Source organism: Toxotes jaculatrix, chromosome 18 (assembly GCF_017976425.1).
Source record: "Toxotes jaculatrix isolate fToxJac2 chromosome 18, fToxJac2.pri, whole genome shotgun sequence".
NCBI classification, from domain to species: Eukaryota; Metazoa; Chordata; class Actinopteri; family Toxotidae; genus Toxotes; species Toxotes jaculatrix.
The window spans coordinates 5,598,218-5,616,012 of NC_054411.1; the positions used below are offsets into that span (position 1 = coordinate 5,598,218).

The 17,795-nt window shown below is 42.3% G+C and overlaps 1 protein-coding gene across 1 annotated transcript; it reads right to left on the minus strand.

Moving 5' to 3' along the window:
* Positions 1–650: 650 nt before the first annotated feature.
* Positions 651–15,131, minus strand: cntnap1 (contactin associated protein 1). Its single transcript, XM_041062133.1, has 24 exons — positions 15,071–15,131; positions 10,487–10,588; positions 9,977–10,170; positions 9,526–9,679; positions 8,944–9,147; positions 8,494–8,678; positions 8,241–8,390; positions 7,856–8,117; positions 7,423–7,572; positions 7,151–7,325; positions 6,892–6,998; positions 6,650–6,772; positions 6,097–6,300; positions 5,844–6,000; positions 5,637–5,764; positions 5,361–5,534; positions 5,022–5,240; positions 4,677–4,916; positions 4,326–4,565; positions 4,047–4,174; positions 3,744–3,837; positions 3,385–3,615; positions 3,251–3,295; positions 651–850 (listed from the first exon to the last, which is right to left on the minus strand). Exons 1-24 carry the CDS (start codon positions 15,129–15,131, stop codon positions 651–653), a joined length of 3,927 nt encoding a protein of 1,308 aa, XP_040918067.1.
* Positions 15,132–17,795: the final 2,664 nt, after the last annotated feature.

The window sequence follows — 17,795 nt, forward strand, 5'->3', positions numbered from 1 at the left end:
GGATCTTTGTTGCACTGGTTCAGTGCACCAGCTCTCAGATGTGCTCACTGCTTAAAAGCAAGACGCTCTATGAGCTATGCTGTCAAAAATGGCTCTACGACAGATTGTCATCAAAAGGTATATTTTAGATGGCAACGAATCTATACAGAAGGATAGTGATAGCTTTAATCGGTCTCAAATGTGGCTCAGAAAAGAAAGCAATCAATAAAAGCCTGAATAGTTTAAACTGATGTTCGAACTGTAATTAAACATCCCTTGAAGTCCTTTTTCCCACAGTGTCTGATCTAAACCCTATCTGAATAAGCTACTTCAGTTACTTCAGATCAAGCTTGCTCAGATGAGGCACTTCAGTATTTCACCCTGCAATACAGTGTGAGACTTGTTGGCTACTCACGCGACATGGGGCTTGATTTGAACTTTGAACCCAGCAAAACTAGAACTTACCAAAATACATACTATGTTGAGCACCAGTCATCAGATCCCACTCAACCGGGGAAAGGAACACAAAGCAAAATGTAAAAAAAAAAAAAAAAAAAAAATTAGACAATTAGAAAACCTAATACAGGTATCTGTGGTTGTTGTAAGTGCTATTTCCCTCTGCCCAGCCCCCAGTCAAACCCCCACCCACTGTCCCCCTAGGTCCTGTGAGGTTAGTCACTCCTAAACTCTTCCTCAATTTCTGGGAGGTTCTTCTTTTCTCTCCTCAGGGTTTCGGTCAGTGGCCTAGAGCTGCTGGGAGACTCCAGGTTCTTGGGTTCATTGGTGTGATAGCTGCCCTTCTGCTGATACGCATAGACGTAGATGCTATACAGGCCTCCGAAGAGCAGCAGTATCGCCAAGATGACAATGACTGAAAGATAAAAATAGCACAGTCAGAGTTAATCTGCAACGCAAATAGGAAAGACGGGAGGAGCAGGCTCTGTTTGACTGAATTTTTAGTGCTGCATTATGACTACATCAGCCGAACTGGTGTGGGTGAATTTAGATCTGACATACCTATAATGACTTTACGCACATCTGTTCCTTCAGCTGTGTTTTTTATTTGTCTGTTCAGGTCCATGGTATCACTGCTAATGCTCCCCAGTCCCTATTCTTTTTATGTTCAATTTAAATTTTATTTGTATCGAACGTTTTCATACAAGTGCTTTAAGGGGGGCCCCAGCAGCTTAATGGTTAATGAGCATACCACATAACCGCAACCTTCACGGTTCGACTCTCGTCTGGGAGACATTTGTTGCATGTCATGTCTCTCCCTCGCTTTCTCTCTCTATCTCCCTATATTTCCTGTCTATCTCTACACTGACTGTCAAATAATAGTATAATGTAAAAAAAAATTATTTAAAAAATGATAAGATACAAACCCAATCAGGTCTCAGATCAGCAGAGCACCTTTATTTAAAAATTACTGAACGCACTCTCACCTGATTTAGAGTAGGATAGGAGGCTTGGTGGCTTGTGGCCTGAGAGGTCTGCTGGTTTTATAGATGGAGAGCATTATCTGATATGTACTGTGGGGCCAGGCCAGGAGAGAGGATGGGAGAAGGAGAAGCTTAAATTGAACAGGAGAAGCTTAAATTGACTGGAGTGGCCTTTTTGTCCTGTTTTTAGCCAGGAAATAGAGGGAAATGCAGTAATCCAGCCTGTTCATGAGTTCTTATCATCAGAAAATGATGTTAGAGATATTTCTCGGAAGGTGAACAGCAATCCTTGTGATGCTACTAATGTGATTGCCAAAGTTCAAATCAGCATCCAAAATGAGTCCTCAATTTGTAATGTGGTCGCTGTTTTTCACAAACCACCTGCCTCTGAGCTTTGGCTCTCACAGCCAGAATTTCTCCTGCTTGCACCATGATGGCTCAGTAGCTCAAGCTGGTGCCTTACAGCTACAGGTTCAGATCTCAACCATTTCTGAGTGTAGCTTTAATGTTCCCCCGCATTTGCTTGGGTTTCCTCCCACATTCTCCAGTGAACTGGAGACATTCAACTGCCTGAAGGTGTGTGTTTGTTTGTCAGTCAGGGTGTTCAGTGCAAAATGGACCAACAAAATGTCCACAGTGTTTCCATTTATGGTGATGTTGTCACAGGCCAAATGAAGGAAAGTCATGCCTTCAGTATCACTATGACAGAATTTGTTTACCTGCCTAACATAGTGCTTTATTTTATCAGCGACATTTAAAACAAGAAGTGTAATTTTTCAGTCACAACCGTTTTATCCTGAGCAGTATACCAGACAGGAATGATGTCTGATAACCGGCGGGGACCATTGTTGGGATGCCTGAATGGCGCTCTAATCTTTAATGACACGCTGATGTCCTGCATTAGCATAATATCTCGGATGCTGAATGATCTATTAAGCAGAAGCATGTATCAATGATGAACAGTAAGCTGGGACCATGCAGACTAAATATAGCTGATCCAGTAAAGGTCTCAGACAGGGATGGAGCAGAGAGTCTCTGTGCTGCGCTTTAATCCTGAGGCTCCAGCCTCTCCTGCTCATCAGGGGGACCTGCTCTAATTTTTCCCAACATCTGTAATACTGTGCTGCAGACGGATCATCTCAACATGTCCTCTTGTAATAAGGTGCTATGTTATCATGAGGATTAAATAGATGAAGAAATACACGTTTTCCAAAAATATATAGAAATATAAAGAACAACACATTTGCCATGTTTCATCTTTCATGTCTCTTTGTGAAATACATTTACCACCATTAACAAAGCCAACACGCTAGTAGCATAGAAATCTGAATCTATATCAACAATATGGTCTTAACAAACTAACAAACTAGGTTATAAAGATAATCTGACTTCCGTATTACTTAATCTTAAGTATGATAACAGTGTGTTAGAAATGCTGTTTATTCTTCTATGAGTATGCTTTCTTGATTTTGTGCCACATAAAATAAATTTGAGCCTGCAGTCAGACACTTGAATAAACACTCAAAAGCCCCAAGTTGGAATCTGACAACCCTGTTCTAATTTAGGATTAGAGGATTTTAGGAAAAAAGGAAAGAGAATTTCAAACGGCTGATTCATGTCATCTGGGACAGAGGGGGATAGTGAGTAAAACAGAAACGAGAGAGAGGAGCAGCGCTTCAGAATAAACTGGATAAACAGCTAAATGTCACATTACTGGTCTTTTGAATGCAGCAATCCAGAAACAAGGTAGATATTAAACATTTGTGTATTCAGGGCAATGGTCTGATTTACGGAGAGTGTATTAGAGTACAGGAAAAAAAAATTAATCTTACCTGTTATCCAGAACAGGCCCAGATCATCATGGATATAAAAATATTCTGAAAGAGGGAGATACACAGTTAAGTGGATGAACATGAAGTATTCTCTTCATGTATTAATACATTATGGGACATACATATAAACTCACCTATGCCAGTAAACCAGGGGTCTACCTCCCATGGTACATAACCTAGGACAGGAGGGAAGGCGCCACAGTTGGACTCAGAGACGTAGCCTTGTGTCTTTATCGGAGGGTCTGTTTCATTCGGACGGAAGAGGGCCTTTAAAGGGGCATAGACATTGTATCTCACCCCAGATATGCAGCCTATGAAGCCTGGAGCATTATGCCTCTGGATCTCATATTCAATGTCACCAACCTCTGAAGGAGCAGACACAAACAATAAGCAAAAGAGTTTACTACTTGAAATAAATAATGCATGAATATTACCGGTAGCAAGGTGAATACGTTAAATGTGTTTATCAACAAGTGGTAAATTAGACTTTTACCCATCACTCTGCCGAGGAACATGGATTTTGGAGAGTCAAACCTGGCGTCCTCTACTAAGGTTATCTTTTCCACTATGGGTTCCATGTAATCCACCTGCAGGCAGGGTAGAATAAAATATACACTTCATCATTGTAGGCAGGGAAGTGATTCATGAAAAGAACTAATTACAAATTTGTTAGTTGGACAATCTTGGATGAGTGTTTGACAGTGTGCAATTCTTCCAGACATAAAATGTTTTTTTACCTAAAATAACATAAACCACAGGTCAGAGTTTACACAGTAAGAAACGTGAAAGCATGAACCTGTGTTTTGATGGTTCTGTTGTGTCTGGTTATGTTGATATAGTGAGGGTATCCATCTGCCAGGTTTCGGTGAGTCAGCTGGTACTTGTGTGTTAGGAGCCCCAGCTTATACCTCAGTTCTACGCTACCTGTGGAGAGAGAGACAACAAAATACATCAATGAGCATATGCTGTTTTCTCCATTACATCAGTAACTAAGGTAGTTTTGTAATTTTGCAATCCTACGTCAGAAATTCGGTCATTTCCATTCTTAGACTAATTGTTTCTGAGCTTCACCTACCGTCAGTCTTCAGGAGGACAGCGATGTGGTCCTGAACAAAGGAGCTGATGTAGAGCAACACGGCTGGCGTGTGGACAGTGCTGAAACTGAACTCTATGTCATCTGCCGTATCATTGTAGCCGAGGCTGAAATTGTCGTAGTGCGGGTCAATCCAGTTGGCCCACGCCGCTTCGTCTGATATGGGCTTCTTTCGGATGTTGTACCTCATCCACGAGCCAATCTCAAAGTAGGCTCCGATGTCTTAGAGAAGATTAATACAGGATTAGATATCTACATCTGTTTCAAAGTATGGCTGCACATGATGTCAGTTACTAAGTTCAGGTTTTGTCTGGTTTCTGTGTCTGAACTCACCTTTATGGCAGTAGAAACCATCAAAGGCTGTGTTGTTACAGTCACAAGTGTAGGAAGCATAACCCTCAATACACTGGCCACTGTTTCGACATGGTATCGTAGCATTGAGACACTGTCCTGTACAATTCCTCCTTATGCCCTGTTCTTCATTTACTTTTCCCTCTAGATCCAGAGGAACGCCATTCATCCTTAACCCTCGAAGACACCCCAAGAATGGTCTGAGGGTGCGGTTGGCTGCACCTAAAACAAAGAATGGTTTTACTGGTGGTTATTCATGTTCAATCAAAGTTTAGACGACAAGTTCAATGTTCTGTAAGTTCTGCCAGTTTTAAGCTTCCAACCTACCTACTAAGAGAGGATGAGTAAACTTCATGGTGACAAAAGTCTGACCAGGGAAACGTTTCACAGCCCAAGGCTGATAATCAACCTTGATTCTGGCCAGCTTCACATTAATCTCAGCCTGAACGAAGTGCCACTCATTGTCATTGAGTGGCACAGGGGACTTTAGGGTCACATTGAGGATGCCATCGCCAACCATAAATACAAACGCAAGATTATGGGTGGCTGGAAAAGGAAAGAGAATATAGTGAGAAAAAATAATTACAGAAAATTTCTAATAATTCTTAGACAATCTTTCAGTTGTGTGAAAAGAGTAGCTCCCTGCTAACGGGTGAACCAACTCACTATTGAGTTCTATCCTTATAAAGTTTCGAAGTTGGTCATCAGAGTTCTCCAAGAAGACGCAGTTGTCACGATAGGTTTTGAAGTGGAAGGAGATGTCAGCACTGGATCCAGGCCTGAAGGTGGGGAAGGTTATGTAGGTGGGCTTGGTGAAGGCTATGGTATTCCAGATGTTTCCTGTGGGGAAACATTGAAATACATGTAACGTAAAACAACTACCATCCCTTCAACAACAAATGACACCACTGTGTGAGCTCAATTCATTAAATTTAAGCTCACTGTCGCCATGGCAGCGAAGAGGCCCAACAGTGAATTGTGCTTCTGAGCCCGTCCTGTTGGTGTCCCCGACCACCACCCTCCTCACAGGCAGATGGTCTCTAAAGTCCAAGTAGCCCTTGTCTGAGTACCTGAACAGCAACAGTAGGGATGTTAAAACATGAACATCACAGATACAAACTAAACCTGCTTAATGTGTTCCTCTCTCACCATTGTCTATAGTCAGCATCACAGTTGCATTGAAACTTGGGGTCTGTGCAGGTTTGGTTGATGGCACAACCACATTTCTGGATTTCTCTGAATGTCCCGCCCCAGTAATAATGACTCTCATTGTTGCGACCAATCCAGTAACCAAAAGGTCTTCCATCTGTTTTGAAAAAGGAATGGTATGTTAGTGTGTCGTTCAAGTTTCCGATCTTCATGAGCACACTGCTAAAATAATAACCTGACTAATCCCACTCACTGGGGGTGTTGAGGAGACGAGACTTGTAGCAGGAGTAATCAATCCACTGCTCACAGTACATGGAGGTGTTGGCAAGAGCAGTGACTTCATCCCAGGAGGCATTCCAGTAGTTGACATCTCCTATATATGGCCGGTCTATTGAACTCCCAGTCACCTTGGTACCATCCACTCGGTCATGCATAATCACCGTCCAAGCTTTATAGGCTGTGACAGATTCAGGTGATAGGTTAGGGAAATGATAATGTAAGAAAAATGAAAGGAATGAAAAGCAATTTTATGTCTGATAATGTCAGAAACCTTAGGCACAGAGTACTACTTCAGAAGAAGCACAATTTTCCAGCATACGCTCATACACACAGAAACAGCTGGACCTATCTTGTTTAATGAACGTTTTTAATTTCCCATGAAATTTCAGCACACATTCCTCATTACAGGAACACGATAACCTGACATCTTGCTTTCCAACTTTTCATTGCCATTCCACAGAGAATCTGGCAAATACTGAACACACTGCGGATGAAGCTGTATTTTATTAGTGACAGTGCTTGCTTACACTTCATTTTGCAGTACACCTCAAATGGTTTCAGCGGTCCACTGAGATCAGGATCGATGGTGTAGTTTCCAGACCAATACCTGCCACTGAGTCTGTACGCCTCGCATGATTCTTTATAAACCGCTGTTTGAGGGGAGACATGACCAATTTGTTATTATTAGGGAGAAATATAGCATGGACCAGGGGTAATTAACTGTGAAGAAACATTCATTACAATGTTAAGATCACCAGACAGCACTTACACATATGACACACTTCTCCTTTATAACCTGTGTTCTCACAAAGACAGATGAAATCATCCCAGGACTGGATGCATCTGCCTTCATGTTCACATGGATTTGGAGTACATCTGTAAACAAAACAGATGCTTACACTGAGGATTTTGATGTTACAAAAGTAAAAGTGAGTGACTTGTCACGTGTCATTTTCTTTCTTTCATTCCATGTTCTCTCTTTTCTTTTTCATAATCTATGATAACTCTAACTCTATAATGTTTCCTACCTGTCAGTGATGCCACAGGTTCCAAGTAACAGCTCAGCGTAGCGTCCCCACTGTCGTTGCAGAATAATGTCAATATCAAGCTGCTCATTGTCTATGAAGATATGCTGCATGCAACCATGGAAGCGGTTCAGCTTGGTCTCACACTTTCTTATTGTGTTATTGGTTTTCGGGCAACCTGAGTGCAGAAAAACAAACATTGTGTGAATTTACCTGTACGGCTTTAGGGTATATACTGAGTTTGTTCTCAGCAAGTGTTTAAGTCATCATCACACCTCCAAAAAAGTAGCGGTCCCCAGTCCGAATGGTGAAGGGGTTGGTGATCTTTAGTGGGGAGCCCTCCTCCTCATCAATAGTGAGGGTCAGCAGGTTGTCTCTGGCTGCCAGATCCACTGAATGCCAGTAACCATCATTTAGCCTGTATCCTAGAGATTGGAGAAATGCTTGTCACGCACTGGTTCTACCAGAAGAACAGAGATAACATGTAAAACGCACAGCATTTATCTAGAATTGATTGTGCGCTAAACCCTGCCCTCAAACAGAGGCTTCCCAATTATAGCTTATCAGTCTTAGCTAGGCATGGCGGGTCTATCAAGCTTTGGATGTCTGCATATGCTAAAACTGTGTGCATGATGCAATGGATGTCTTTCACAAAGCATATGACATTGAACTTTTCTGTCGTATCTCCCACAGACTGCATAAACTTACCTGCAGCAAACTGGAGTTTCTTCTTCCCAGGCTGGAATATAGTAACGTTGATCTGTCCCTCACTCAGACCCAGCTCGAGGGCACCCAGGTCATCAGCAAAACGTGTGAACATAAGGAGCCCCGTGTAGTCCCAGGAGCGGAACTTGAACTTGACAAACATACGAGGCCTCCTGAAGAAGCCTGGCACCTGCAGGTAGTTGTTGGGTCCAGCAAAGGTCATCGGTTTGAGGAGAATGTCACGGCACGCAAAATGCATCTTTTTCTGAGGGTAAGAAAGAAGAATGAGAAAATTAAATCATCGATTCTAGTGAAAACATTTCCTTTGATTTTTATTCTGACTTCAACAGTTGTATGATGGCCGGAATGCTGAATTCTGAAGTCCCACCTTTCGTGGTATGTGGATGTCAGGTTCTTCTCTCTGGGCCTTGTCGATGATGTTGATGCCATTGATGAAGACGTTCTCCAGGCAGCCCCGGAAATTTGGTGTGGTAGGAAGATGAGGCAGGTTTTGCTCTATTACTCCTCCTACATACATCTAAGAGGTATTAAGACAGGCAGTTACCCTCATTAATCCAGAATTCATATTCAGTAATATTAATATAATTAAGGGAGGATAATTTACTCAGATGCTGAGTTACCTGTGTATCCAGATCCAGGTGGGTGAACTCTCCATTACAGATGGCTGTCACTGTATGACTGTCCACTGTGAAGTTGACCTGTCTACCATAGCGCTTGATGGTGACATAGTGCCAGTGTAGGTTATCAAGAAGGCTGCCAGCAGTCAATGTAGTTCGACCATTTACTTTGTGGACTACACTGCTTCCTAGAAAACAGAGGGCAAAAACAAATGCTTACAGCAGCTCTGAGTAAAAGGAAGAGAAAATTCCGAATTTTTCACATTGAATGAACTGCAGGGATCCAGCCAACGACCTAAACAGCAATATTGATTTCAGGATTGAGAGAAGCCTTTGTGTTTCTGGGGATGGATGTCACTGTGGCTTAGGAAATGAAGTATAACAGGCACACCCAAATACTGTAAAAAAAAAAAAAAAATCTTCAATTTATCCAACAAACGACCTCTGCTGTACCAAGGCTGATGTGTAGGTAGAGACGGCCTTTCTTCAGCTCCAGAGTAAAGAGGTCTCCCTGAATCCCCTCGCTGTGCAGCAGCAGACCATCCTGCTCCAGAGTTTTGAAGTTTATGGCGATGTGGTCTTGCAGTGTGCGGGACCTCTTTTCTGGGTACATGTAGACCACCGAGTCATCCCCATTGTACTGCAGCACATAGGAATCTGAAACACAAGGGCAAAATTTCAAACGACATATGGGATTTTCAAAACAACTATATATTTAAAATATCGCCCGTGTTATTGTAAATAAGGAGCATATGAGATAATATACAACATTATGTGGCATTTATTGAGCTTTTAGGGTAAATGCTATGTGCACAATGTGTATATGTTGGCATTTATCTTGTGCAGGTTGTTCTTAAGTATGAATCAGGTGATACTGAGCTTAGTCATTTTTAGTGTGAACATATTGTAGCATATTAGGTACTGGGTTGTAGTGGCTTATTGTCTAGTATGATTAAGGACAGGGATTGTCAGATGTCCCCCAGATCTGAATCAGAGGCAGTAAATCCCTGTGTAGCATCCATCAGTCATTTTTACCATAAGAGCAGCCAAACAGCTCCAGCCTCACTCCAATCTTCCCTCCATTCTCTGTGTTCCACGCCAGAGGCAGCAGACGAATGTGTTTAGCAGTAAAGGCGTAATGGAAGACATTTCTCTTCACCTGATAATAATTCCAGTTTCCAGGCAGCGTCTGCAAACAAATGTGACAGAGAAAGAGGAGAGAGAGTTATTGAGTCACTGCAATGGTGCTAACACCTTATTAAGAGACTGGAGATGAACTGATGATGAGATTAGCTTTGTCAGTGCTGAGAGAGATAATATGCTGTGCTGTCTTTGTTTCAGTGCCAGTGACAATGAATAAAATGGAACACCCACTGAATGCAGAATCGACTGTAAAGATTACGTTTGACTAGTTAATCCCCTACTCATCCCTGTTATGGCCCTCATCCCACCCCTACCCCAACCATTCTGCTTCAGTGACACCCACAGAGTTTCCTCCTTTCATGATGTACGGCGTCCAGGAATCCGGTCGGTCTCCGTAGAGCAGGGTGTACTTGGTAATCCAGTCGTAGGAGTTGAAGGTCCCCTGGGTGGCAATGGCCACTAGCCGGTACTTCCTGCCCAGGTCAACCTGCAGCCATGGCTGCCTGTCCCTTGGGGATGGGGACCAGCCACTGCTGCCTGAGGGAGAGAAAGAGGGGCATTTGAACTTTAGTCAAACTTGGGGTGGACACCTCTAGTGAGCTGGTTAGGTTCAGCTACTGTTTTGTCTCGAACTGGTCAAGTATTTAGTATATAATAGTAATACATTTAGCTTTAGTGCTGGTAGCACCTAATTTATCCCCAAGCCTCTAACCTCAAGCAGAGAGGAAGAGCAGGCTACAGGGATCTGGTAAGTTAATTTCTTCAGCTCCTCACCCCCAAATTTATTAATTACACTTGGGGGGTGTCGTTGATGTTATTAGTCCACAGCTCTATAAAACAATTAAGGACTTACCATACAATTTGGCAAAATTGGCGGAGTACAGAAAATTATATCTGGAGGAGGCCAGAAAGGAGGAGGCATAGAGCCCGGAAACCAGCGGATCAACACATTCTCCTGCAGTGACAATAAAGAAGACACCAAGGTCAGGAGTTATTAAAGAGGTCTTTGCATAATACAGCATTCACAACAGGCTTTCAAAATTATACAGTTCTAGGCAACAAAGACTGCCACTGCTGCACAGCCTGATAAGAAGACACCATTTGGAGTTTAATCAGAGGCCGGTCCATGCTCCATGTAACACAAAATACAAATTTAACCACATTAATCCAGTTAAATTCAAAACATAGCAAAAACACATTTACGTCTTTTTTCACTGGTTAAAGTACACAGATAGCAAGGTCAAAAATTCATATTCCCCCTGAATGGTCTCCTTATAGGCAGGTGGACCAAGACTAATCAATCTAATCAAGTGTCCTGATGTCTGCTCAGCGAGTGTGTCGTCTTAGCATCCTCATTTCTTCACAGGTTGGGTGGGACCAGAAGTAAATTACATGACAAACAACTATCCCTGAGCTAAACTATTGTAAATGTCAAAAGAGTACAAAGATGGATCTGGTCCTGATTTGGTCAGTGCTGCAGAGACAGAATAAAAATGTTGCCCTTATGGGTGTGTGTATTTTCCTGTCAGTGCCTACGTGCCTGTATGTTTCTGTGTAATTTCTCTGTGTGTGTTTTTTTTTTAAAAAGTATGTGCTTTCATGGGCAGAAAAGTTAATGTCAAATTGAGATTGTGGCTGTTACGGTGAGTTGCTGTTCTGCTTGTGGTTATGAGACTGATAGGACTGTCACCCATCTGCTGAGGCTCGCTTCTCGGCCCACGGCTATTAAAAGTGACCATAATTCTACCTAATCTTGCTTCTGTCACTGGTGAGGATAAATGCGCGATGCCCTCACCTCGAGCTGCAAGAGAAACACTGTCTCATTTTAAGTGCTGAAGTATGCTCTTTAATACCCCTGAGAAATTTAATATAGATAGGCTAAAAAAATATAGTTGGACTGGGTTTCACTTGAATGAGAAGGTAGGCAGATATAAAAAAAAAAAAATCTGACCATCTAAAAGATAGAGATGAGGTAAATGAAAACCAGTGTGTCCTTCCTTATTTATTGGTACAATCCTCTCCAAACCTTTGGACTTGTTTACTGGTAAACAGGAGTTCTGGTGCTGTTATTCCTGTTTTTACAGTCACAGAGGTCATGGAGCACAGGGGAAATGGCAGGAGACAGTGGCTAAAAACAGGAGACGTTAGCAGAATTTGTATGCAGGCTGCAGATGGTGCAAGATGAAGAAAGGTGCAGCGGAGCCTCAAATTTTAAAATAACTGTGTAGAGGAAAATGAGACTGGGTGATCAGAGCAGATCCTTACAGGAAGAAATATGAATGAGAGAATAGAATGCATTCATCCACTGCCTTACACTACCTTAAATGTTATATGAAACATATGTGGGTCATTTTACAGCATGAATACACCATTTTCTGCCTTGTCTGGGAAAAAAAAAAGTCAGTCACGTCAGCATGAATTCTGTCACCTTTCATAAGGGGACACGCTGCACATTTAGATGGAAGAAACGTGCTGAGCAAGGGAAATGTGACCTTGACTTTCTGCCTCTGTGTGCCTCTCTGAAAGGCTTTCTCCCCATCTTCATCACACAGAATTTCCTGCTATGTTGCAGGTGATCGATAACAGATCTCCGCTGCATCATTCCATTACTGCACTATAGAGCCATTTCAAAAGATCCACTGCTCAAAAGGCCATTCAAAGAAAAAATATTTGTGTTGCATTTACACAGCCAAAGCTCATTTGCTGCTAATGGCTTAAAATGTATTGATTTGTTTTAATTCCTCATTTAGTGGTAAAAGGGGAGGAATTTGACTTTGAATGTGAGGAGCAGCTCCATCCCAGAGTGCAGCAGGTTACCCCAGGCCACTCAGCTCCTCAGCTCCTCCTTATGGCAAGGCTGTCATACACTCTACATCCCCACCTATTCAACATCTCGCTTCCTATTCCTCTCTCTTCATCTCCATCCCAACTCTGAAAATCCTCCAGTCTTTCATGCGCTCACTGCATCCCATTACCTCATGCTCTCGCTCATCATCATCTTGCTATTTTTTACTTCTTTCTCTCACTGCCTCTCTCTCTCTCTCTCCAAGTGGGCGTTGTCATGTTGCAGTAGCTAAAGTGTACCTGAAGCCTGTGCAGAGCACCCTGTCACTAGGTTTTAACCCCTCTGTTTGTGAAGCTGCATCCACCCCCTCCCCTCTCTGCACCACACAGAGAGATCTCTTTCTCCATTTATCATTAAGGGGCTATGTGGGGAACAGTGTGGCTGTGTGGAGCTCTAGCATCGCTCCTGCTGAATCATCAGTCTGCTGTACATGTAGGCTGCTCTGTCTGGGCTGACACATCATTACTGCTGGTTACATACGGTATGCAGAAAGGCACCTCCTCTGGCTGTCACATGCCTATGATGCGTCGCTACTGAGTATTCAGATAGCAGCCCTGCAGGTCGCCTGAATGCAGATTTCCACCAACACCATATAAAAAAAATCTACAACAACTGAATGTAGGGGTAATACAAATATTGCATGTTCTATTAAAGAGAGTTCAGTAAATTATTCATGCCCAGGCAGGCATCACAGTGGGTGGTGTCTCACTACTGCCAGGGATAAAAACCCAAACTATACAGCACATCAGAGTCACATCTGGGTTTAAATTCACACCTCAAATAGCTTCACGCTTCTGTCTCCACAAACGGCAATATCCCTGCCCTTCTCTAGATATGAATTACCTTCACATGGACCAGTCAGTCCCCTGCTACTTGAGCTGTTAACCTTGACAAAATGCACATAGCACAAACTTGAGATTTATGCATCTCAGCCAATTGAAATATACACATACATGCACAGCTTATAGAGTGAGCCTCAGCCCCACCCTGCTGGGTCACAGTGCTGTGGGATCTGAGGCTCCATTTTAATCTGGCACAGCTCCACACACCAGATATACAGTCGGCCTGGCCTGCAATAAAGTATGAGCAAGATCCACTGCAAGCCAAACCCACAGGCCTCAACTTACTGGTCAACAATCAGTGATGCAATGAGGTTACCGAACTTCTACTCAAGTGCAGTTTCTCCTTTTCATTCACTTTTCAGTTCTCTATTACATCAAGATAGTACACCTCACTTCCCAATACACTGTGTGACAGAGCTCCAAGTAATCAGCAGTAGGATGATCAAAATAAGTTTATATGTACACCAAATTGTAACACAGTCCCTGGGGAGGAAGATAATTTCCCCACAGTAACTTAACAGAAAGGTGCATAACATCTAACATGTAATCTGGATCCACTTACATGAGCACACAGTAAGAGTAAACTTGGTTAAGCATTTGTTTCACTAAAAACAGCGCATGCATACTGGCTTGTGTCCTTATATGTTGTTTTTGATCCTCAAAAACAAATAATCAGGGTTGAGGTAACTGCTGTTACTTCTTTTCCCTGTAATGACATTTAACACTATCAAGAAGGCACATTATATCCCATCCCTAATTCCTGATCTGTCACTGATATCAAAAACCATGAGTCACGCAGTGCACTGCATGGGGTTAAAGTCAAGATCTTCAGAGATCCCCCTGACACTGACATCACCTATACAGCTTATTAGTATGCATACAACATATTTGATATACAAGTGAATAGCGCCTCTGCCTGAAAAAAAGCCTCACCCAATTTTAGCTTCAAACACAGCCCCACCTCTGCCCAACTAAATCCATTACAAGACTGCTGTATTGATCAGCGGGTAATGTTTTCCCTGCCAGGTGAATCCACGCTCGTCGTGCGCAGGATGCAGGGCTTTAAGGACAGGTGATGGGAACACAGTCTTCCCAAAAAAAAAAAAGTACTGCAGTGGGCTGGTCCCGGTCAGGACGCTGAGCCCAGCTCCCTCAACCGCCACTTTGAAAATGTGTTCAGTGGATTTTCAGCAAGAATAACACACACTATCAATGCGACATGGAGATTATTACAATAGAAACAACACAACAGGCTCTCGGGCAGCATCGTGCTCTGCAGAGAAGTCGAGAGTTGAAGCCGCACGGTGCAGAAACTTGCATGCTGGCTGAAGAGAAAGCACTGCAATGCAGACAGTCCAGTGCGATGGGGATCACCGTGCGCACCTTCTGCTGCAGGACCGACGCGGTTTGCTTCTACACTTTTTTTTGTGTGATCCCACAAAATCATGCTTTACTGAAACTGCATTAGCCATAAAACAAGCAGTGAAATTCAATGATATGTGTTTGAAGACCATGTCTGGATTTATCGCAACGTGTATTGCCCTTCAAAGATCCCAACACCTCAGGCTACATTTTGCCCTCCAGTGGTATTTTCCACTTATTACCGAATGAAACCCAGTAACTTTTTTCTTAAGCATACGATCACACGCTACATAAACTGCAGATAATGCCTGTATATACACCTTGAAATATTTTAATGAAAACCTAGCAACCAATAACAGATGAACAATTGTTGTTTCACAAGACTTACGTGATGAGCAATGTTGAAAACCCAAAAATAAGAGGCATATGCTCAGTATTTTGCAAGTCATCCTTCACTTAGGGCACGTTTCTCCACATAGATTAGATTAGATTGTTCTGCAGCATCCTCTCACCCCCCTTTAGCCCAACTTTAACTCGCGCAGCTCCAACTCCTCTTCCCGGGATGTCGGGCAGCCTCTACCGGGGCGGGGACGCGCATCGGATGCTGGTGCTGATGCTGCGCCGAGAGCGCGCAATTCTTCTTTTATATTCTTTAAATACTTTTATTTACATGTCTGCCAAGCAATAGTGTCATTCGTCATAAATGTAAATGTGATCGATTGGTCTAGTGCTTGGAGGCCAGGTGGGAGTAGAATTTTGTTGCGTCCCTTCCGCAGTAGCCTGGATTTTTAGATGCAAAGGAGACTGGAGAGGAAAACTGAAGAAAAAAACTTTTGGTCGTATTTTCCCCAAAAAATTAAGAACAATATTTAAGTGTCTTCGATCTCCAAAAAAATCTTGAGGAATTATTCAAAAACAACAATTTTCCATCTGGGCTGCGGATCATAATATCAGTGCACAAGAGATTTAGTCCTCTTCTCCTCTGCCCTGGCATCTTCTATTTTCCTTTGGTACAGTTTTCATGGCTGCCAGCTGGCCAAGAGTTGCACTGCATTAGTGAGGAGGTTGTTAAGAAGTCTTTTTCTCTCCAGGAACACAGATCTGATCCCAAAAACAGGAAGGAAGTCCTTAATATCCAGTATCAGCCGCTGAACCACAGCAGGTCACAACAGACCAGCAGGCTGTAGTGTTCTGCTCGGTGGTCTGTCTGACCTTGTCCAGGTACTCAGTCCAGGGCAGTGCACTCACAAATATGCCCACAGCAGAGCAGGTTACAGGATGTTGATGCCAGCTGTGCCTGCACAGGCGCACGCACACATACACACTCATGGGTGATGGGGCGGGGTGAGACTGAGGCAGTGGGGGATTTGTGGCAATGGGTGGCACACTGACCACAAAATAAAAAGGCTTTGGGATTAAGAAGTGGGTTTATGGGACGTCAGTGTGTCAGTGATGATGTGAGATTGAATGCCTGGGCCAGCGTAGGATTTACCGTGTTTTCAATCAAATCAGATTGTAAGCTCCCTGCCCCTGGTTTTCCCCCTGAAATACCATAAGAGTATAGAATTATATCTGCAGAGAGAAGACAATGGCAAACAAGAGAAAATGACTTGGGAGATTGAAATAGGACAGCAAATCTGCAGGGGATATGAGCTGCAGATGGGGCCCAGACACTGCAGATGTAGTTATTTAACTGACAAGAGACAGGTACAAATACGATTTGACGAAGCAATTTCTCTTAATCACAGTGGAAATCCATATATTTGTCAAGTGTTCTGGAGAGCTTTTCTTATTGATAGTGTGCACTGATCTACATTACTTCACCGATATGCTCATTTGTTTCAAGATGAGGCTCAAATAAGAAGCAGCGGCACTGATAAGGCTGTAATTATGTCACACCCTTGCCATGTTATGCCCAGTTTTTTCTGAGAAGCGCAAGATTTAAAGTTCAGCAGGCTTCAGCACAGCACAGCTTAAAGTTTATTCATACGCTATTTTTAACTAATCTAAGATCAAACTAAAAGAAAATAACATTATTCCATTTCTTTGTACAACATCACAATGAAATCAGCATTTTGACATGAACAGGACATGGATGGACACAAACAGTCGTACACCGTCCCTCCCACCCATCTGCACCTAGCTTATAAATGTGAGGGTCATGGTTAGGCAGGATTGCCATCTGTTTCCCTAATGACCTTTTACATTTGAGCTTATAGTAACCATAGAGACCAGTCAGAGGAGACCTAATACAATCTGGTTGAGGTTAAAATACTCATCTGGATAAAACAACACAAAGGCTCAAGTGATAAACTGATTAACAGGAGCAATCAGAGGCAGAATTTTCAGCAAATGTAACCACAATTCAACCTGACTCACAAAGTCACGGTACGTTTAGCACCTTGTACATATACCCAGCATATTCCTGTCTCATCAAATCAGTCCTACAATCCTCTTATTTTTCTCTACCATTTTGCTGGAATAATTCCTCTAGTTCACAATAAAAACTGACTAATTTCATGATACAAATAATAATAATAAATGAAATAAATGGAAACTTAAGTATCTTTAAAATATCCTAATATAAATTAAAATAAGGCTGAACACAAGGATTTACAGTTACATTAGCTAAAATAAATCACTCTTATTTTTGGTTAGTGTTGTTGTTATTTGCTTATTCTTTTAATAATATATATATTCGGCATTTATGTACTTTTGTGAAATTATAAAATCCAATATTGAAATGTTTAGAAATCCCCCTCCCCGACATTTTAATAGTCAATATGTGATTAAAAAGCATGATAAGCCAGATTAATTAAGTTGTTTAAGAAACATACATTTATTTAATATGTAAAAAGTAAAGGGAAATATAAATGATAAGAGTAATTATCTTGTTCTACACAATGTGACTCCAAAATCTTCTTTCATTCATGTGCATGAACTTACATTTTGTATTTTGCAGACACAGCTGCAGTCTCAGAAGAGTGACCGCGACTCACCACTAGGTGTCAGGTAAAGCTCAGTCTTGGATCCCTGTTTGTTACACTTCACAGCAGCTTGCATGATTTGACTGATAGGCTGCTGTCCACCTCTCTCCCACAGTCTGTTCATCA